Source organism: Myxine glutinosa, chromosome 1, assembly GCF_964187855.1.
Source record: "Myxine glutinosa chromosome 1, kmMyxGlut1.1, whole genome shotgun sequence".
Classification (NCBI taxonomy): Eukaryota; Metazoa; Chordata; class Myxini; order Myxiniformes; family Myxinidae; genus Myxine; species Myxine glutinosa.
In genome coordinates this window covers 324,852,866-324,871,890 of record NC_136261.1, presented here as the reverse complement: position 1 = coordinate 324,871,890, position 19,025 = coordinate 324,852,866, and the positions used below count along the sequence as shown (strand labels likewise).

The 19,025-nt window shown below is 43.1% G+C and overlaps 1 protein-coding gene across 4 annotated transcripts in view; it reads left to right on the top strand.

Annotated features, from left to right (window-relative positions):
* The first annotated feature begins 493 nt into the window (after positions 1-493).
* The window catches only part of LOC137411438 (vasculin), a 57,553-nt gene continuing 39,021 nt past the window's right edge, over positions 494-19,025 (top strand). For 2 of the 4 annotated variants that reach the window (XM_078769712.1, XM_068096793.2), the window contains exons 1-3: positions 494-2,031; positions 14,279-14,398; positions 17,123-17,258. In XM_078769712.1, coding sequence (XP_078625838.1) covers positions 14,336-14,398; positions 17,123-17,258 — 199 coding nt within the window. In that variant the 5' untranslated portion in view covers positions 494-2,031; positions 14,279-14,335. Of the gene's footprint in view, positions 2,032-14,278; positions 14,399-17,119; positions 17,259-19,025 lie in introns of all 4 variants that reach the window. The other 2 variants (XM_068096798.2, XM_068096789.2) reach the window with 1 other exon arrangement.

Below are 19,025 nucleotides of genomic sequence, written 5' to 3'. Positions count from 1 at the left end.
GCGCCGTCTCCCTCTCATCCTCGCCTTACCTCGCTCTCCTTCAAAAGCCCAACCCCATAAATGGTTGAAGGACGTAATTAATAGATGAGCCTTGGCCCCTGTTTTCAAACACTCCAATTTGACGCAACGCTGCCCCCCACAGGCAGAGTATCGTCCGATTGTGTTTGATCAGTTTGTTTCGACATCACTTTATTTAAACTAAGATCGTTTATTTAATGCCAGATCGCTTTATTTATCCGCATTTAGATTGTTGAAAACATAATAAATATGTCCGAGAAGAAGAAGATCAAGAAGAAAATGTATTTTATTGAAAGCAAAGCTTCCTAAACAACAACAGCGAAATATTAATGCCTCTTCAACATGTAATAAAACTAACAAGTAAAGTTTGAATATTTTGCAATAATCAGGAAAAAATACTTAGGAAGTAAAACGATATTTGCGAAATCTCGCGCTATTTGGAGTCATCGTCTTCTCGCGCCGCGCATGGCATTGTGGGATAGAGTGATCGCCATTTTGCTGGAAGTGGGAAGCGAGGTGTTGAGTCCGTCTTTGTGGTCTCTGAACTCTGAGAGTGCTGGAAGAGTGTTTGAGACACAAGCCTCGTGTATAAAGGGCTGCAGAGAGTTCAAGGCGTCTTGAGGATAATGGAACGGGCTCTTTGAAAGGCTTGAATTCGCTTTGTTTACCTCACTGTCGAGGGAAGGCCTCGGCCTTGTCGCCTAGTTCTATTGGTCGGTCGTTAAGGAGCTCCCACAGAGGCGATTCTGTTCCGATTTTGCGCTGCCTAGCACTCCATTAATCCAGGTGTCTTTATACCTTCGGTGCGTGTTGCTGTGACCAGCTAACTGCTCGATCCTCATTCGGAATGCGTTTTGTTGCCACTCGCTAGCCCCCTCGGCTTACGGCTGCCTGCTTCGCGTTTGTTTTGCCTTCCACGCGTCTTGGCGCCTGCGTTCCAGAATATTCCAAATTCGATTGTATTTCTCACGTTCGGTATGTATATATATATTTGTAATTAGTCGAGGGTACGTTTTGGGGTGTTCGACGGGCTTGGTAACTAACTCAGGGTTCCTGATTAATTTTGCTGGAAGTTTCAATAATTATTTTTCGAAGATTTGGGTTTGTTGTTGTTGTTGTTTTTTGCAATTTGCATTTCTCTTGTTGACACGTTTTTCGAGCCTCTTCTTCTTCTTTCCCCGAACGAGTGCCGTTTTTGTGCGCTTGTTTATGCCTCGTGACCCGAACTTGGTGGTCTTGCTTCGTGGACCAGCGAAAGGATCACAGTGACCCATTCCATGTTTCTCTGTGGTTGTTCCAGCTCTAGAGAGGACGCCGCTTTGATTAATGGCGACTGCCACGCAAATGTAGCCGTCACACGGCCACACCTCTTTGCATGAGACGGTAAAGTTTTGTTGACAAACGTCCGAGTTTTGTGTTTGTAAGTGTCACGTTTTCGTTGAGCAGCACCGACACACCTCCCATAGGAATCTGACGATATCCATGTTTTGGATCCGTGTTCGAGTTGTCAAGGTCCTCGATTCACGTGTTCGGGTAACTCCGTCGGTCGCTCTGTTCTCTTAGTGCAGACCAATCGCAACCTCTGATGCAGTGACCAGCCAAGGGTGTTGCACATGGTGTCGTGCTTTGCGCACACATGGCGTAGCTTGTTTGAATTGATCTCGTGGACTGAACTCGAATCGCTTTTCGTGGTTTTCTTTGACTTTTCTTGCATTAGCTCGAACGAGGATGCTGGGATGATTCGATTCGACCTCTTGCGTAGAGGGGGCAAATCGTGACTGCCCTCTGAACTTGGCGATTTGTTGTATATTAAACGTGGGTTTAACGAATAAAAGGGATAACAGAATAGCAAGAGGTGGGGGGGTTTCCGGTAGTGTGGGCGGGGGGGGGTTGGGGTGGGATGAGGTTCACAGCCTGAGTCCCTACATCAGTGGGTCTTGGCCTCACCTGAAACCAAGCGGCGAGAGTCACTCGGGTTTGTGCCTCTTCTGGCTGAATCTTCTCTGCCTACTGGTAGGTTGCCACCCCCTGTTGGTGCACTTTGTCTCATCAGCAAAATATTTTATAATTGTTACACTTGAGAATCGAACGCAACATGTTTTGCTGTCTTTGTGGAATTGTTGCTGTCCGAAATCTGCCCATGTGTGGCGGCCAAGTAACTTTGATTTTTGCTTTCACATGCTGCACTTCTGTTTTTGTTTGTTTGTTTGTTTTTGTTTTTAATGCCCTCTTGAAAGAAGTTTCAGGAACTGAGTGGTGTGCTGACGAGGAGGGGAGTGTCGTCGAAGCTGAAGGGAAAGGTGTATGCTGCATGTGTGAGAAGTGTTATGATTTATGGGAGCGAGACATGGGTAATGAACGTAGAGCAGCAACGAAGGTTGGAAAGGGTGGAAATGCGAATGGTTCGGTGGATGTGCGGAGTATTGTTGAGAGAGAGGAAGACAAATGATGAATTGCGAAAGATGATGGGAATAGAGCCTGTGATGGATGCTGTGAAGAGAAACAGGTTGAGATGGTTTGGTCATGTGTTGAAGGATGAAAGTGACTGGTTGAGAAGAATGATGGAAATGAATGTAGAAGGAAGTAGAGGACGGGGAAGACCGAGAAAGACTTGGCTAAAGGTGGTGGAAGAATAAATGCGGGCAAGGGGGTTAACAAGGGGAGATGCAGAAAATAGGGCAAAATGGAGAAGATTGTCATGGGGACCGCAAGGCTAACCGTCACTTTCATCCTTCCTTGATGGATGAAGGACCATTGCGAGACTGTCTGGAGTATATTGCCTTAAAATGCCGGTTTTAAGGCAATAAACTCCAGACATGTAGCAGGGTAAATGCTACATGTCTGGAGCTAACTCGCTTTAGCTAACTTAACCCCCGGTAAATTGCCTTAAAATGCCGGTTGTTGTTGTTGTTGGTGGTGTTGTTTTGTTGTTGTTGTTTTAATGCCCTCTAAGTTAGGGCAGGAATTTTGAATTTGGCCATGGTGCTGGCGAAAGCTCACCTACTCTTTGCGAAGGACAACATGGGATCTTTAATATCTACCAACTAATGCCAGCAGACGTGATGTCCCGTTTAACGTCTTTCCGAGGGACGTCACGCACACATTTAGGAACCACCCTGCCTTGTGAAACACCGGGATGACCGTTTATAGCTGGATTAGGATTCAGACCCGGGCTAGACAGCTTAGAGGCGAGTGTACCACTAGGTCAGCCTTTTGTTTTCCATCTGTGTCAAAAGCCAATAGAAAAGCAAATAGACTACTACTAGTCTAGTAGGAAGACTAGGTCCCCCTGCACCCCCCGGAGATATACTTCTAATCAGTGTTTCTAGATTGGAAAAAATGTGTAGAAAATGACTAGCTATGGCCCCAAGCTGAAAAAATGTCCCACATACCATTTTTATGCAAATTACTGCTGCCATTATCAAAAAAAGACTAGGTCCCCCTGCACCCCCCGGAGATATACTTCTAATCAGTGTTTCTAGATTGGAAAAAATGTGTAGAAAATGACTAGCTATGGCCCCAAGCTGAAAAAATGTCCCACATACCATTTTTATGCAAATTACTGCTGCCATTATCAAAAAAACGATTTTTGACATATCTCAGCCAATATTGCAGATAATTGAAAAATGAAGGTGTCTAGACCCATGTTTTGAAGGGCATAGATCATGATAGAACTATTCATAACATGATTACATGTGTCTATGGTATACTAGTATGCTAATTAGTGCTTTATTTACAAAATAATCACAGTTTTACGAAATAATAGACTCATATTAAGGTCCGTCTACACAGACGTTAACACAAAGTTTTATTTTTCTAAATACCCTGTGAAATTCACCGAATGCCCTGTGAAACCTGGGATTCTTCTCCAGCTTTTTCAAGGGCCCGACTTTTCCCTTCCCTTTGAAGGCACTGGTGCAGTCTTCTCCGCTGAACACATAGTACCCCAGGAGAGTGGCACAGTAGTCCTCTCCCAGGGATTCTGCCAGCTCAGAGACGTTGACAAGTTGGCGATGCTTCCCTGACCCTGTATCCAGGTACACCGTCAGCTTGATGTTGTGGGCATGGTGGAGCAGGATCAGGAGGATGTCTGTGTCCGGTGTTCTGACTACAGCGTTCTTGTATCCGATGGTAGCAGCATGATGGAGGTACAGAACCACCCTGGTATCAGTCTCTTCCTGGTTGCTGTAGATCGTGGGGAGTTCACGTACCTCGACCTGAAACACAAAAAGGCACCGCATTTCAATCACCAGTCACTGCCAGTTTCAGTATATCTCCGGGGGGTGCAGGGGGACCTAGTCTTTTTTTGATAATGGCAGCAGTAATTTGCATAAAAATGGTATGTGGGACATTTTTTCAGCTTGGGGCCATAGCTAGTCATTTTCTACACATTTTTTCCAATCTAGAAACACTGATTAGAAGTATATCTCCGGGGGGTGCAGGGGGACCTAGTCTTTTTTTGATAATGGCAGCAGTAATTTGCATAAAAATGGTATGTGGGACATTTTTTCAGCTTGGGGCCATAGCTAGTCATTTTCTACACATTTTTTCCAATCTAGAAACACTGATTAGAAGTATATCTCCGGGGGGTGCAGGGGGACCTAGTCTTTTTTTGATAATGGCAGCAGTAATTTGCATAAAAATGGTATGTGGGACATTTTTTCAGCTTGGGGCCATAGCTAGTCATTTTCTACACATTTTTTCCAATCTAGAAACACTGATTAGAAGTATATCTCCGGGGGGTGCAGGGGGACCTAGTCTTCCTACTAGACTATACAGACTCGAGTAAATGCTTAACTTTACCCTCACGCTGCATATTTAGCTTTAAAAAAACAAAAACATTTTTCAGCCAAGCAGAGTGTTCCAACTTTTAGCTGAATCAGCCAAAAACTAACTTTCCTGTTTAGGTCATCTCGATTCTCAAACAGATGAATTAATTTATAAAATGGATCATGATGTCCGGATGTCTGTCCGTCCTTCCCTCTGTTAACTTTTTGCTATTTTTGTTACTCCTCCCTTATCACCCAGCTGATTGTCCTGAAGCTTGACTAGTGCATATCTCAGTCCGATTATATAGCACGATATCTCAGTCGTGGACTGATTCGAATGAAATTTGGTGGACAGGTTGGGTGTGTGACGAGGAAGAAATGATTCGATTTTGGTGACAATCTGAATCTGGTTCTGGATGCGATATTTTTTTGTGATTCTTCCCCATTGAGAGATGGGGCCAAAATCGATATCTAGCACGATATTTCAAATCTGGTCTGGAGGGAGAGGAGGGACATCCTTGATACTGAGAGGGCACCAACAGATCACCAAGCCACACAGCTTTAGCTGTCCATCCCCAACCCCACAATTGCTCAGTTAAAAAGCTATCCAATCAGACAATGGGAACACACCTCCACCAACTAAACCTCTCTAATACTCTTTCATACCCAATTACATTCAAACAACATCAGGACCAAGATTGATGCTGTTACTCAAATCAGCAGTTGGAGGCTGCAGTCTTTCAATGATGTTATTTTTGTCTTATCCGAGTTGTTAGTTCTACAAGAAGTTCCACAATTCTACAGTAAGTCAATGAAAGATAATTTTCGCACGGGATGAAGGCATTACATGGGATTAACCAAAGCTCAGTACAGCACTTTGCTTCCAATAATATAGCTTTGCACTTGAAGGTTAAACGATGTAAACCTCCTGTGATCCTGCCTCATTCCATCCAGGTTGTCCAGCTGACCCCAATCTCAGTTGATTCATCCAGCAGAATATCTCATGTAACCCCGTTTGGACACTTGTAATGTAGAAAAAGCAACCTCTGCCGCCATGTATTCCGTCCTCCTGGACCTAATCTATGACCCATGCTGCTTGGACCAGATCCACTGGACATATACTCCAGACACTCACAATGGGCCTTTGCATTTTTGGTGTGAACATATGGTGTAAAGCGACACACATGTACACATACACACATCACACATGTACACCGACACACATGCACACACATGTACACACACACACATGTACACCGACACATGCACACACACATGCACACTGACACACATGCGCACACACATGTACACTGACACACATGCACACACATGTACACTGACACATGCACACACACATGTACACTGACACACATGCACACACACATGTACACCGACACGCACACACACACACACGGAATAGCTTGTCCCTTCGCTTTCTTTAAATAATCCAGTCTTTTGGTCAAATTTTCACAAAGCTTCTTGCACTGAGAAATGTCAACATTGTCTCATTCATGTTTGACAGCTTCCCAAAGTTGATCAGAATTTGCAAACTTCTTCCAATAAGTTTGTGCTGAATATAATGGTGCCAAAGATTCTCTATGGGGTTCAAATTGGGACTCTGACTAGGCCAGAACATGAGTTTCAGGGACTTTTTCTCCAACCACATTTTGGTGGCTTTTGCAGTATGGGCTGGGCATTATAGTGTTGAAAAATGAATTATTTGCTTTTCTCTCCAGGAAAGAACTTTTGGAGGCTGGGAAGTAATCCTTTCTCTAATATTTTCTGGTATTTCTTGGCAGAAATTGACTGTTCACACCTGATTGGCTCACCAACACCAGCAGATGTAAATGCACCCCAGACTATGATTCCACCTCCTCCATGTTTCGCAGTTGTTGAAATGCACTCGGGGTTGAAGCACTCATCAGATCTGCGAAGGCAACGTTCTGGTGCATCACTGCAAAGTTGAGATCTTGATTCATCACTCCACAGAACTCTATGAAACTAGTCTGAATCACAGTGCCCATATATGGCCAAAAAGGTGCAATCTGTCTTGAATGTTTATTTTTGATAATAGAGGCTTCTTTCTTAGCTCATCTTCATGAGGCTAAACCAGCATCAGTCAACCGTCCTGTGATGGTCCTTCTGGAAACGGTCTTGTTTCAGCAGTTCTGCGCTCTTTTTTTTTTTTTTTTTTTTTTTTTTGTTGAAATGCACTCGAGCTCCTTTGACAGTTTACACAGGTTTTTCTTTCTTTCCTGGAGAGCTGCAATTTTCAATATGGCCGCCACGGCAGCCATCTGGGAGTCCATCAACTTTTGGTTTCCGTCAATTTCGAGCAGAACGGCTGTCTGATTAAATCCATTTTTGCAGTGTGTTGGGGTTGAGTACAGGAAGGTTCCTTTCGAAAATGGGCGTGCTGCAATTTTCAATATGACCGCCACGGCAGCCATCTTGAAATTGGTTTCCACCATGCATGGGCTGAGGGGTTTACGCCTGCTTTGCGGTGCTATTTATTTGGAACTGTTGACCAAAAATGGCTGCCTCTTCGTTAGGCAGAGAAATAGGGATGTTCTTGTTCCGGAGCTTGTGGATTCCAGAATATGTCGTGCCCACTTGATGAAGACAAGCAATTCGATTTTTAATATCCCCATCAGCATGGAACTTCTTTCTTTGGAGGCATCTCCAAATTGAAACACAAAAACTATGACCTACATGAAATGTGCAAGTCATAAAGTAGAGCAATTTAGGCATTGCATATGCACTAAACATTACAACACCTTAAAATGCATTGCTGATCTTAAGTATACTTCGAACAAGATTGTTTTTATATATATATTTTTTGTGACACAGAGCACCTCAAAACGGTCTTATCTTCCTTTTTATGTGTCAAATAAAAATTCTATTTTGTCTTGCCTGATATATTGGCCTTTACAGATGAAAGGTGAAAATACGGAAATGTCATATTTTCTGTTTTTGTGAGAACAAAACCTCTTAAAACACAACTTTTTTCATAAAAATTGCTGTAAACCGTGCGGAGGGCTTTTAGCTACTGTAGCATGGGTAATTAATTTAAACTGGAATATGTACCCCGCATCTATGGCTCCAAATCTGAAAAACAGTGGCAATACCCCGGGGCGCTCACCTGGTAGTATAAAGCAGTATACTACACAGACTCAAGGTATTTTAAACAGTATCACGGTATTTTAAAACAATATCAGTGCCTGCTAGGAGACGGGCAGCATGTAGAATCGTACTAAAATGTGATCATAAGACAGAAAACAAACAAAAAATACCTATTTTGGGGGACAACCCAACCTTCTCCCTGCCTGTAGACCACATTAGACCCCAATTTATCTAATGCCATCAACAAACGGGTATAACATGGGTGATGAAGGTTGTGATCAAATTTCATGAAAATGTGAGTAGTTTTGGATAAGAGAGCAAAAACCTATTTTAAGGATTAAGCCCCCCACATTCCCTTAAACCCTGATTTTTTTTTTAATTTATTTATATATGCCATGAGCAAACAAGATGCATCACGGGTGATGAAGGTTGTGGTCAAGTTTCATTGCAATTGTGTGTGTAGTTTGAGAAGAAAGCAGCAACAACAACAACAACATGCATTTTAATGCCATTTTCCCTGCGAGAGCGGGGGTTAGCCTTGCGGTCCCCATGACAATCTTCTCCATTTACCCTATTTTCTGCATCTCTCCTTGTTAACTTTCTTGCCCGCATTTCTTCTTTCACCCTCTTTAGCCAAGTCTTTCTCGGTCTTCCCCGTCCTCTGCTTCCTTCTACATTCATTTCCATCACTCTTCCCAACCAGTCACTTTCATCCTTCCTCAACACATGACCAAACCATCTCAACCTGTTCCTCTTCACAGCGTCAATCACAGGCTCTATTTCCATCATCTTTCGCAATTCATCATTTGTCTTCCTCTCTCTCAACGATACTTCGCACATCCACCGAACCATTCGCATTTCCAGCCTTCGTTGCTGCTCTACGTTCATTACCCATGTCTCGTCTCGCTCCCATAAATCATAACACTTCTCACACATGCAGCATACACCTTTCCCTTCAGCTTCAACGACACTCCCCTCATCATCAGCACGCTACTCAATTCCCGAAACTTCTTCCATGCACATCTCACTCGAGCAACCGTTGCCGAGTCTGATCCACCTTCTCCATTCAGCATGTCTCCGAGGTAGCAAAATGTTTTCACACCTTCCAGCTTCATGCCGTCTCCAAGATCCAACTCAACATTTCCTCCATCTGCAGCTCCCTCTGTGCACACATTACATTTGAATGTAGCTGCCACACTGGTTAATGACCCTCTCAGACCACTACATTTTTGATGAATCCACTCAGCACACATTGTACATTGAATGGAGTTCACTCCGACACCCTTCCTGCACACAGCACATGGCCACTTCCCAATTCTTTCCACCTCACCACATGCTTTACCACTTGCCATCACCTTCGTCTTTCCGATATTCACCTTCAGACCTTTTGTCTCCATACATTCCTTCCACTTGTTCATCTTTTCCTTCAGTCCATCCATATCTATTTTTTGTTTGAGAAGAAAGCAAAATACCTATTTTTGGTGGTAAACCTGGATCTACTTTTTTTTCTTCCTGGAATCGTGGCTTCCACGTGCATTAGTCTTCTACATTTACAACTTTGTAGCCCACCCCAAACGTAGTAAACGTTTATATCGGTAAGTGAGTGAGTATTTAGGTTGAGCTTTATATATTAATCCACTCATTTGGAAATCCACATTGTAGAAACGTTTTTTTTTTTTGCATCAAGTTTGAGCATTGTTAATAAATCATTTTGTTTTGATCATTCCCTTTATTTTACCTTCAATAAAGGTGAAGATTGCAGCTTTGCTTTGTTATAAATATATGGTATCATTACATTGCACACACAACGTGAAAAGCAGGATTAAGCAATTGGTTCTGTCTGTCCATCCGTCCACAAGCGGCAGTTTATGATCGAGGAACAAGTTTATTTAAATTGAATGTTATATTTACTAGTGAGATACCGGTGCTAGGCACGGGTGGGAGGCCAGAAGCAAATGGGCAATGCTAAAGCATGAAACCAATAAATTCCACATTCCTGTAGCACTTTCAGTTGCACGTCAGACTTGGACAGCAAGTTTGTGAAAGACTCCATGAAAAACGTACCCGTTTGCGAACAAACGGATACGTTCACGTATAAAATATCGATCGTGGGTCCGTGGCGAATCTGCATATGGCGATCCGCGAAGTTCACGTTTAGAAAGTAGAAACCATCACGGCATGTTGTCATTTACTTGAACTCGACATCTTTTTTCATTCCAAACAACATAACTCCAATCACACACTAGAACGCCACTCAGTAGAGCGCATACTCCCCAGATCCACCTTGTTTGAAATTCCAACTTCTTTCCTGGAAGTCCTGGCAGTGTCCATATGTTTTATACCTCTCCCACCGCCCCCTTCCCATGCCCCCCCCCCCCAAAGCCCTCGCCCTCTCTCAGATCTCTCGATGTCTCCATGTCTCTCGGTCCCTGCTCTCAAATGTTGTGTTTGTGTCCTTCCCCCTCTCTCCCCATCTTGTCTACCGCTCCCGATGTTGTATGTTTTATGTGTCGGTTTGTCTTTCTGTGTGATTAATGTTCGCTCTTTCACGAGCCTCGATCTTGTATAAAAAAAAAAAACCAAAAAAAAAAACCGTGGGTGGCTGCTGCTGAGCCCTATCTTCCAATGGTAAAAAATTCCTGGATCCGGAATAATATCCTGAGCTTCACCAAAAACTAATCAATTCTTCCTTATCCCAAGGGCAATCATCGCACCAACTTTCATCCAAATCCGTTCAGAACTTTCCCAGATATCTTGTTCACAAACATACGAACACACACACACACACACACACAGTCACACACGGACGGACACGATCGAATGCATTACTCCCTGGCGGGAGTAATAATCACAAAATAACTTTTAACAACATTGTTAATGTTTCCTTCATTGTAAAAACTGCCAAGTCAACAGTTAAAAGGATTTTGAGCCGATAGGTGTTACGGCCTTGGCAAGATCGATGGAGACAGCGATCTGTTAGTGTATACACCACCCAAATAGCTATGTGGAATTCTCTCACGTAGAGATTAAACCCACGTCGTTTGAACTTTGGCCGAGGTCATTATTTACTTTTAATGATGTTTAGATACGAATCGAAAAGAAGATAATTGGTTTTGGGTCGTCCTTTACGTCGTCCTTTACGCATATCTCATGGGATTGTGAGTTGGAGAAACGACCGTGATGGCGGGGAGTGGGTTGGCATTCTCTCAAGCAGGGATTCAACCCGTGTCCTTATAAAATGTCTTTGTCCGAGGTCACCGAGCCCGATCGGTGCAGCTGTGCAGCCGTTTGTGCGGCACCCGGGAATATAACGTTATGCGGGAGTCCAAACCTGAAAATGCTGGAGGCCAAAGCTGAAATTAGAAAAACAATTAATATACGCTATCTTACTCCAGGAGATCCCAGGATTACCCACCCAAAATATCGTTGCGATCGGTTTAGCCGTTTTTGCGGTACCTTCGAACGGACGGATGGACATTTGGTGAATTATAGTAAGATGCTTCCGCCCCCGAAGGTAGCCGGAGGCATTATGTTTTCGAGTTGTCCGTCCGTATGGGCTAAACCTCTTTCTCAGCAACCACATGTCAAATTGAGAATAAACTTTCTGGTATTGGGGTGACCCATGCAGAATGTTTTTTGAGAATTGTGGCGTCATAGGTCACGTGGTATGGCAGTCATCTTGGATTAAACACAAATAATAATAAAAATATTTCTCGGAAACCTCTGAATGGAAAAATTTGAAACTTGGCACATTTTCAAGTAATTCCAATAGGGAACAAAAGCATGATAATGATGACATCATAGGTGAAGTGGTATACCAGTCAAAAATGTTTAAATAGAATTCGTTATCCTAAAAATCTGAAATTGCATGCACATGATCTGACCCATTTGTATTGAAATATTAAATTTATGACATCATAGGCCACATGGTTTGGCAGCTGTATTGGATTTAACATAAAACCTCAAAAGCATCTTTTCCCAAACCAGCGAAGCGATTGACTCGAACCTTTACGTGTGTCATTGACTAGGCATGGCGATTAAAAGAAGAACCACCTTTAGAGGCCATTTTCCCCCGCACAGCGGGGGTTGGCGTTGTTTGGGCACCATGGTCCCCTTTTTGGAGCAATGTTTAAAGGGCCGGATGCCCTTCCTGCCGCCAACTCTGTTAGTCACCTCTTGCGACACACAGGGAATTACCAGTGAACTGGTACTCAATTTGCCCACCTCGGAAGGATGACAGGCTGAGTCAACCCCCCTGGTGTTAATTCAACGATCGACCGGGATTTGAACCCAGGATCCTAGGATCCTAAGCCAGCACCCTAACCGCGAAGCCAACACCAGGCTATTAAAAGATTACCACAAAAACGTCATTGGTCACATGGTGTGGCAGCCATATTGGATTGAAGGAAAATATTAAATAATTATAATCTCTGAAACCGCTTACCCAATCAATGCGAAATTTTACAAATATCTAATACCATTGCTAGTTTGAAAGCCTGGTGTTGGCTTAGCGGTTCGGGTGCCGGCTTGGGATCCTAGGATCCTGGGTTTGAATCCCGGTCGATTGCTGAATTAACGCCAGGGGGGTTGATTAAGCCTGTCATCCTTCCGAGGTCGGCAAATTGAGTACCAGTTCACTGGTAATTCTGTGTGTCACAAAAGGCGACTAACAGGGTTGGCGGCAGGAAGGGCATCCGGCCATAAAACATTGCTTCAAAAAGGGGACCACGGTGCCCAAAAAAGGCCAACCCCTGCTCTGCAGGGGAAAATAGCCTCCAACGGTGGTGCTATTGCTAGTTTGAAAATGATGTCGATCACGTGGTTTGGCAGCCATCTTGGATAGAAAAAGGAACCTTATCCGATCAATACGAAGTTCACAAACGTGATTCCCCACTCATACATATGCAGAGTGTACATTTTTTAAGGTCATATGTCATGTGGTATGGCAGCCATATTGGATTGAAAACAATCTATCTATAATTCCAGCAATCTGTGTGTGTGTGTGTGTGTGTGTGTGTGTGTGTGTGTGTGTGTGTGTGTGTGTGTGTGTGTGTGTGTGTGTGTGTGTGTGTGTGTGTGTGTGTGTGTGTCTGTGTGTCTGTGTGTGTGTTTGTTTGTTTGTCTGTGACCGCTGTTTCTCGACAACCACGGGTCCGATATACTTGAAACTTGCCAGGTATATTGCTGGGGACCCGAGGATGTGCCTTTTCAAGGTTTGAAATTAATCGGACAAGTAGTTACCGAGCTATGTCCAAAAAACGATTCAACCAATCAGAGAGCAGCGAGCTATCACGTGTGCCGAACGTGGCGAACAGACTCTGCCTCGGACGGCACATTTGAGAGCGTATTCATTTATTTCACGTTGGCAAACTATGTTGGCGTTAAACTATGTTTTAAAACTAATAAAAACTAATTTGCGATTCTTTCGCTTTCCTGCGCGTTTGTGCACGCTATGGCGATTTCTTTACCAAACTCCGCAAGCCGTTCGCTTTGGACCAAACCATTTCATGTAAATAGAGGGGGGGGATTGTCACCGTACTCGCAAGCCGTTCGCTTTGGACCAAACCATTTCATGTAAATAGAGGGGGGGGATATAATTTTAGATATAGATATAGTACGGGCATGCCCTAGTATTTAAAAAAAATCCTTCTCTGAAACTGCTTCACCGATCGATGTGAAACCTGTCGTGGCTGGTGAAAGTGTGATACTTGAAAACAGCTGAAGGGATTTAAATCAAATTTGTTTATTTTTAGGACTGAATGATTGCATCTTCCCATTGTGGGACTATGCGGAGGCATATTAGGGACACAGTCGCATTGCTCTAGTTTGAACATGAATCGGAACACAAATTGCAAAAGAAACCTGCAGTTTAGCAATACTTTGGCTCTGAATTCGTCCTGATCATACGTCTGTCTGCCTGCCTGGCAGTTAAACAAATTGGAAATAATTCAAAAGAGGAAATGTACTGTTTTAAGGATGTCATAAAGAACACAAACAACAGGCACGAATAACTAATGTGAGGTGGTTCAATGCCCACTGCATCAATGGTGGTAAACTCCTGGAATTAATTTATAAATACGACTTTTAGAATCTATTTTATTTCATACTTGAACACTATAAAACACAAATTGCCTTTTATTGCTTCCAAAAACGTCCTGTTTTGCAGTACTGTACTTTGTTTGGACACGTTATACAAGGTGGTGTACAAGACTGCATCAACGGCACTAATATTTTGTAATTATTTTTATACTATCTTTAAAATAATTAAATTTATTTGGTGTGAAATAAGGTTTTTGCTGCTGCCAAAGTGATCTCTGTATTTGTGTTGTGATAGGTTTGCTCAGTACGTTTGCCTTCTGTGCCCATAGGTCTCCAGTCATGCAGTTTCATGTCTGGCTCCAGTGACACGCAGACACGTGACCTAAATGGCGCAGCATGATTTTGCTCCTGCCTGGCTCAGTTTTCCAACACCACCTCCTTCCACCAAGGCAAGTTGCATGCAGAACAGTTCATCAACATCCTTACGTCTTCACATTTTCTTCTCTGGCTCTTTATTGCAACTGTATTTGAGATGTTGACATGGTGGAATGCATAACGGTTTAATGGCAGTCACATGTCCTGTATGTATATCGATGATAATCTGTGCAGGCCTGGACATTGTGCTCTGATGCAGAGAATGACGGTCTGTTCTTTTTAATAATAACATTTGTCTATGTTCAAATGAAGTTGGTGTTTATCTGCTTTGCGTTTTTATGCCTCTGCCGCCGAAGTTGCCGGAGGCATTATGTTTTCAGTTTGTCCACCCGTCTGTCCGGCCGTGATAGTTTTTCGTTCCAGCGATAACTTGAGAATGGCTGAAGGGATCTTGGTCAAATTTGGTGCAGATATGTATGAGGTAAAGATTAACTGATTAGAATTTGGGGTCAGGAGGTCAAAGGCAAAAGGTCAGAGGTCATGTCAGGTAAAAATGTAATAACTTGAGCACAGCTGAATGGATTTTAATCAAACTTGGTACAAATATTATAATGATGTTGTAATATGGGTGGAGGCACATCAGTCGATGTCGTGATGTCGAAGTGTCGTTCTAGTTGTCCCCGTCGCACCGCGGAGCGAAAGGGGGACTGGTTTTCCCCCCCGTAAGCGAAGGACCGAATTCTAATCTGGTGTGTGGGTGTATCTCGGCATAAGGAAGAACGCTATTGAAAATTGGGTCGCCACGTCAAAATCCAAGATGGTCGCCACCATATATATGTCCGTGCGTGCGTAAGCGAAGGACCGAATTCTAATTTGGTGTGGGTGCAACTAGGCATATGGAAGAACGCTATTGAAAATTGGGTCGCCACGTCAAAATCCAAGATGGCCGCCACCATATATATGTCCGAACCTTGTGAGCGAAATATCCTGAAAAATAAATGAACTACTAACTTCTAATCTGGTGTGTGGGTGTATACGCATAAGGAAGAAAGCTATTGAAAATTGGGTCGCCACGTCAAAATCCAAGATAGCCGCCTTGCGTCTTCCACTTTGTCAACTCGCATCACTTCACCGACGGGGGACCTAGGTGTAACACTTGTTTATTTTATTTTGCTTAGAATTTTTCTTCCTGCAAAAGTTAATTTACCTTGCCCCTTCTTGTTTCTTTCAAAAATCATTATTGGGATTATTGACACATACCATTTGCTATTGCACACAAGTGGATGCAAATTGACATCCTCGCATATAATAATTTTGTGCCTGCTGTAAGCACCCCGATTGCAGGCACACTGCTAGAACAGTCTTGTACTTTGGTTCCACGAGCACAGGACCATGTACAAACTGTTAAGAGATGCCTCGCTTAGCACTGCGTGCTGGGACTGAGCCAATCCCGCCATCACCTGTTGTTTGAATGTGCTTTAAACTACCCTTGGTGCAGTAACATTGACTTGAGAATGTGTCACATGTATGTCGAGCAGGAAATCCATCCATCCGGATGCTGTACAATTGTACATGATGTAATGATCTGTCCTGAAGTTGTTAATGGTGTGATGTGTGTGTGTGTTTGTGTTTTTTGTGGTGTTACTGTTGTATAGCCTGAGACAGTTCTCTCAAATTTGGTTATGGAAGCATTACCATTACCAAGGCATGGTAATGGTGAGCTTTCCACGCAACTAATTGTGGCACAGAGACATTGCAAGCCATCAAGTGGAAGAGACGGGGCTTTTGTCTCAGATGTATCTCTAAGAAGGCATACACCTACGTTTTTCTTTTTTGTATCATTGTTGCTACATCCATTGCTGCATGCGCACAGACGGCATGCTCTTGGCCCAACAAATTACCCCAGGAGCCACAAGCCAAATGGCTGTTCACACTAGCCTGGTACCATTTACCATCCTCTCTGCCTTTATCTGTTCATATTTTATAATGTCAGAACTAATTTTCAGCAAATGGTTTTTGTTGTCGATGCCACTTAATTTTCACAATTTAAGGGATGTAACACTGAATGTCACCATTCATTTATATGGGGGCAAAGAAGGAGGTTGAGGAAGAAGGGACAACAAATTCCATGCAGCTCTTGAACTGTGGGTCCCACACGGTCCACCCCAAGCTCTATGTTGTCATGCCAGCCTCATAAACACTGTACCACCGATAGCGATTCACTGCCTGGTGCCCATCCTTCCATTTTAACTCTTCCAAAAACAGGCACAAACAAAACATTCAGAGGCAACCCTGGTTGCAAGATAACGTTGGCCTACCTATTGGTTGACCTAGCAGATAATTACTCTGTTCGAATGTCCCCTTCCATTGTTGGGGTTAGGGTATGGAATTTGTCCGGGTGCTGTTCTGTAAATGGTAGTTTGATCTATAACAATGTGAACAAAAACAGTTGTCTCGATAAAATAAAAGTGCTGAGCTGAAGGAGTACTGCCTTGGAAAGGCAGAGAAAATGGAAGCAGTATGTGCTGCCTGCACTTGTGACCTCATGTTTAATTTGGAAGAGGTTAATTATAAATTTCTTTACATGGCCTGATATAATTTAAAAATACAAGGAAAGGGCGGAGCGGGGAGGGGGAGGGGGAGGTTAGGAGGAAGTGAGCCGATAATCCGAAATTTGTGACTTTGAACAATTATTGTGATGAATTGACTTCATCCTGCCTGTCTCTTAACTCTTCCTCCATACTTCTTTATTTTATTCATTTTCGTCCTTTTCGGCTCTTCTCTTGTCACCTAAGCAGCCGTCTTCAGCCAACCATGAGAAGGAGCGTGTACTTGATCATGTCCCTCGTCATGAGAGCAAAACGAACCCAAGCCGGCGACGTCACAACTCATCAGATGCTTTCCTTGAGCAGGCATTCCCACGTAGTTTGTCAGGTTGGTTTGGAGTTTTTTGAAGTTATGGGTTATGGCTTGAATTACATTTCGAAGGCAAGGTAACGCCATTTTATGTTCTTCAGCTACTGTTCAGTTTGTCTCAAAACAATCTTCATCTGTCGCTTTCGACCTAAAACAAATTATGTTGCTCTGACGCTTCATGTTACAAACGGGTTGTTAAGGGGCCGAGTGGGGTAAAATGCAGGGTTTTACACGCCATCAAACAAATGCACATATCTACACTCGCAGACAAGCTACCCCCTACAAACCATATATCACTGGAAAGCTGACAATCTGGAGAATACAAAAATTGAAGAATTGAGACAATACACCTTCAAATAAGGAAATTACGTTTATTTTCCTCAACACAATTGAAAATTAAAATTTTTGCATTTTGTCAGCAAAATTGTAACCCCATACAACTAACTCAGGCAATCTACTTTTTTTCCCTCAGTTTTACATATTATAGGGATGTCCTAATATTTCAATGATGGCTTTTCTTCAAATCAGTTTATTTCAGCTGCACACTGATTATTTTTTGTAGAAACAGAAAAAGGTGACATTTTACTTCATAATTTTTTTTTAAGTAGGGGTATCTCTAAAAGCCATCATTAATTCACTCAACACCTCAAACCTGACATTCTGACCAAATTTGGAAGAAATTCTGATGATTAGTTTTTGTTATAACAAGTTTATGAATATTCATGAGAGCACAGATGTTTCTGAAAACATACATCATAGAGTATTTTGACATGAAAAAATTAAAATATATATGTTTTACTCAAATTTTACCCCACTCGGCCCCTTGATCATGTCTGTGCTTTAATGATCGCTCGTTGCAGCAGATCCATGCCAACAAAATTTTAATTTTTATAAGAAATACAGAAATTCCATGTGGAAAATCTTGATCAATAACAAGCTCTCTTGCTTTTACCTCTTGATAGCTGATACCTGTAATTCCCAAAGATTTAGCTTCCACTTTGTCTTGGAATGTTAAGAATGCAAGAGCGCCATTTCAGAGAAGAGGGAAATATTTTTGTTTGATTGCGCACTCAGGTTGCTAAGTAAATTGTTCCGTGTAATGCCCGCCGCGCATTGGCCAACGTTCGACGATGTGAGGCAACAAGACCGTCGGCAACGAATATTGTACAATCTCGTTTTGCCGTCGACTGCCCCAAACAATGCTACTGTTGATGACACTATTGTCAGAAAACCTTGCGATTTTTGACCACAGGTAATGCAGTACTGCAATTTAAAAAAAAATTCAATAAAAAACATCGACTCCAAACACCACCACAAACCACACACACCACAACTATTGGGGATGCCTCTTCGCAGTGGTTTGTACATAGTGCAAGAAGTTGGGGGCCAATTCTTCCCTGCAACCCGGATTCATCACGGTGGGCGCGTTCACATCCAGAGTGCTGATCGGTCCCCATGGACCAGCCCTTTCCCTCTTGTCTCTGTCTCTTCTTTCTCTTTCTCTCTCTCTTTCTCTCTTTCTCTCTCTCTCTTTCTCTCTCTTTTTCTCTCCCTCCCTCTCTCTTTCTCTCTAACTCTGTCATGGCACAGGCTTCGTGAAGGCAAGGGTACACCATCCTGGATGTGGGGGATCTCTGGGTCGCACCTTGGAGATTAATAGGCTGTCTCCGTGCCGCGGGCCTGTTTGAGAGAAGTGTCTGGGGCTATACAACAGTAACGCCACAAAACACACGCACAACCACAAAACATCACAAAGCGCACGCGCCACCACAAACCACACACACT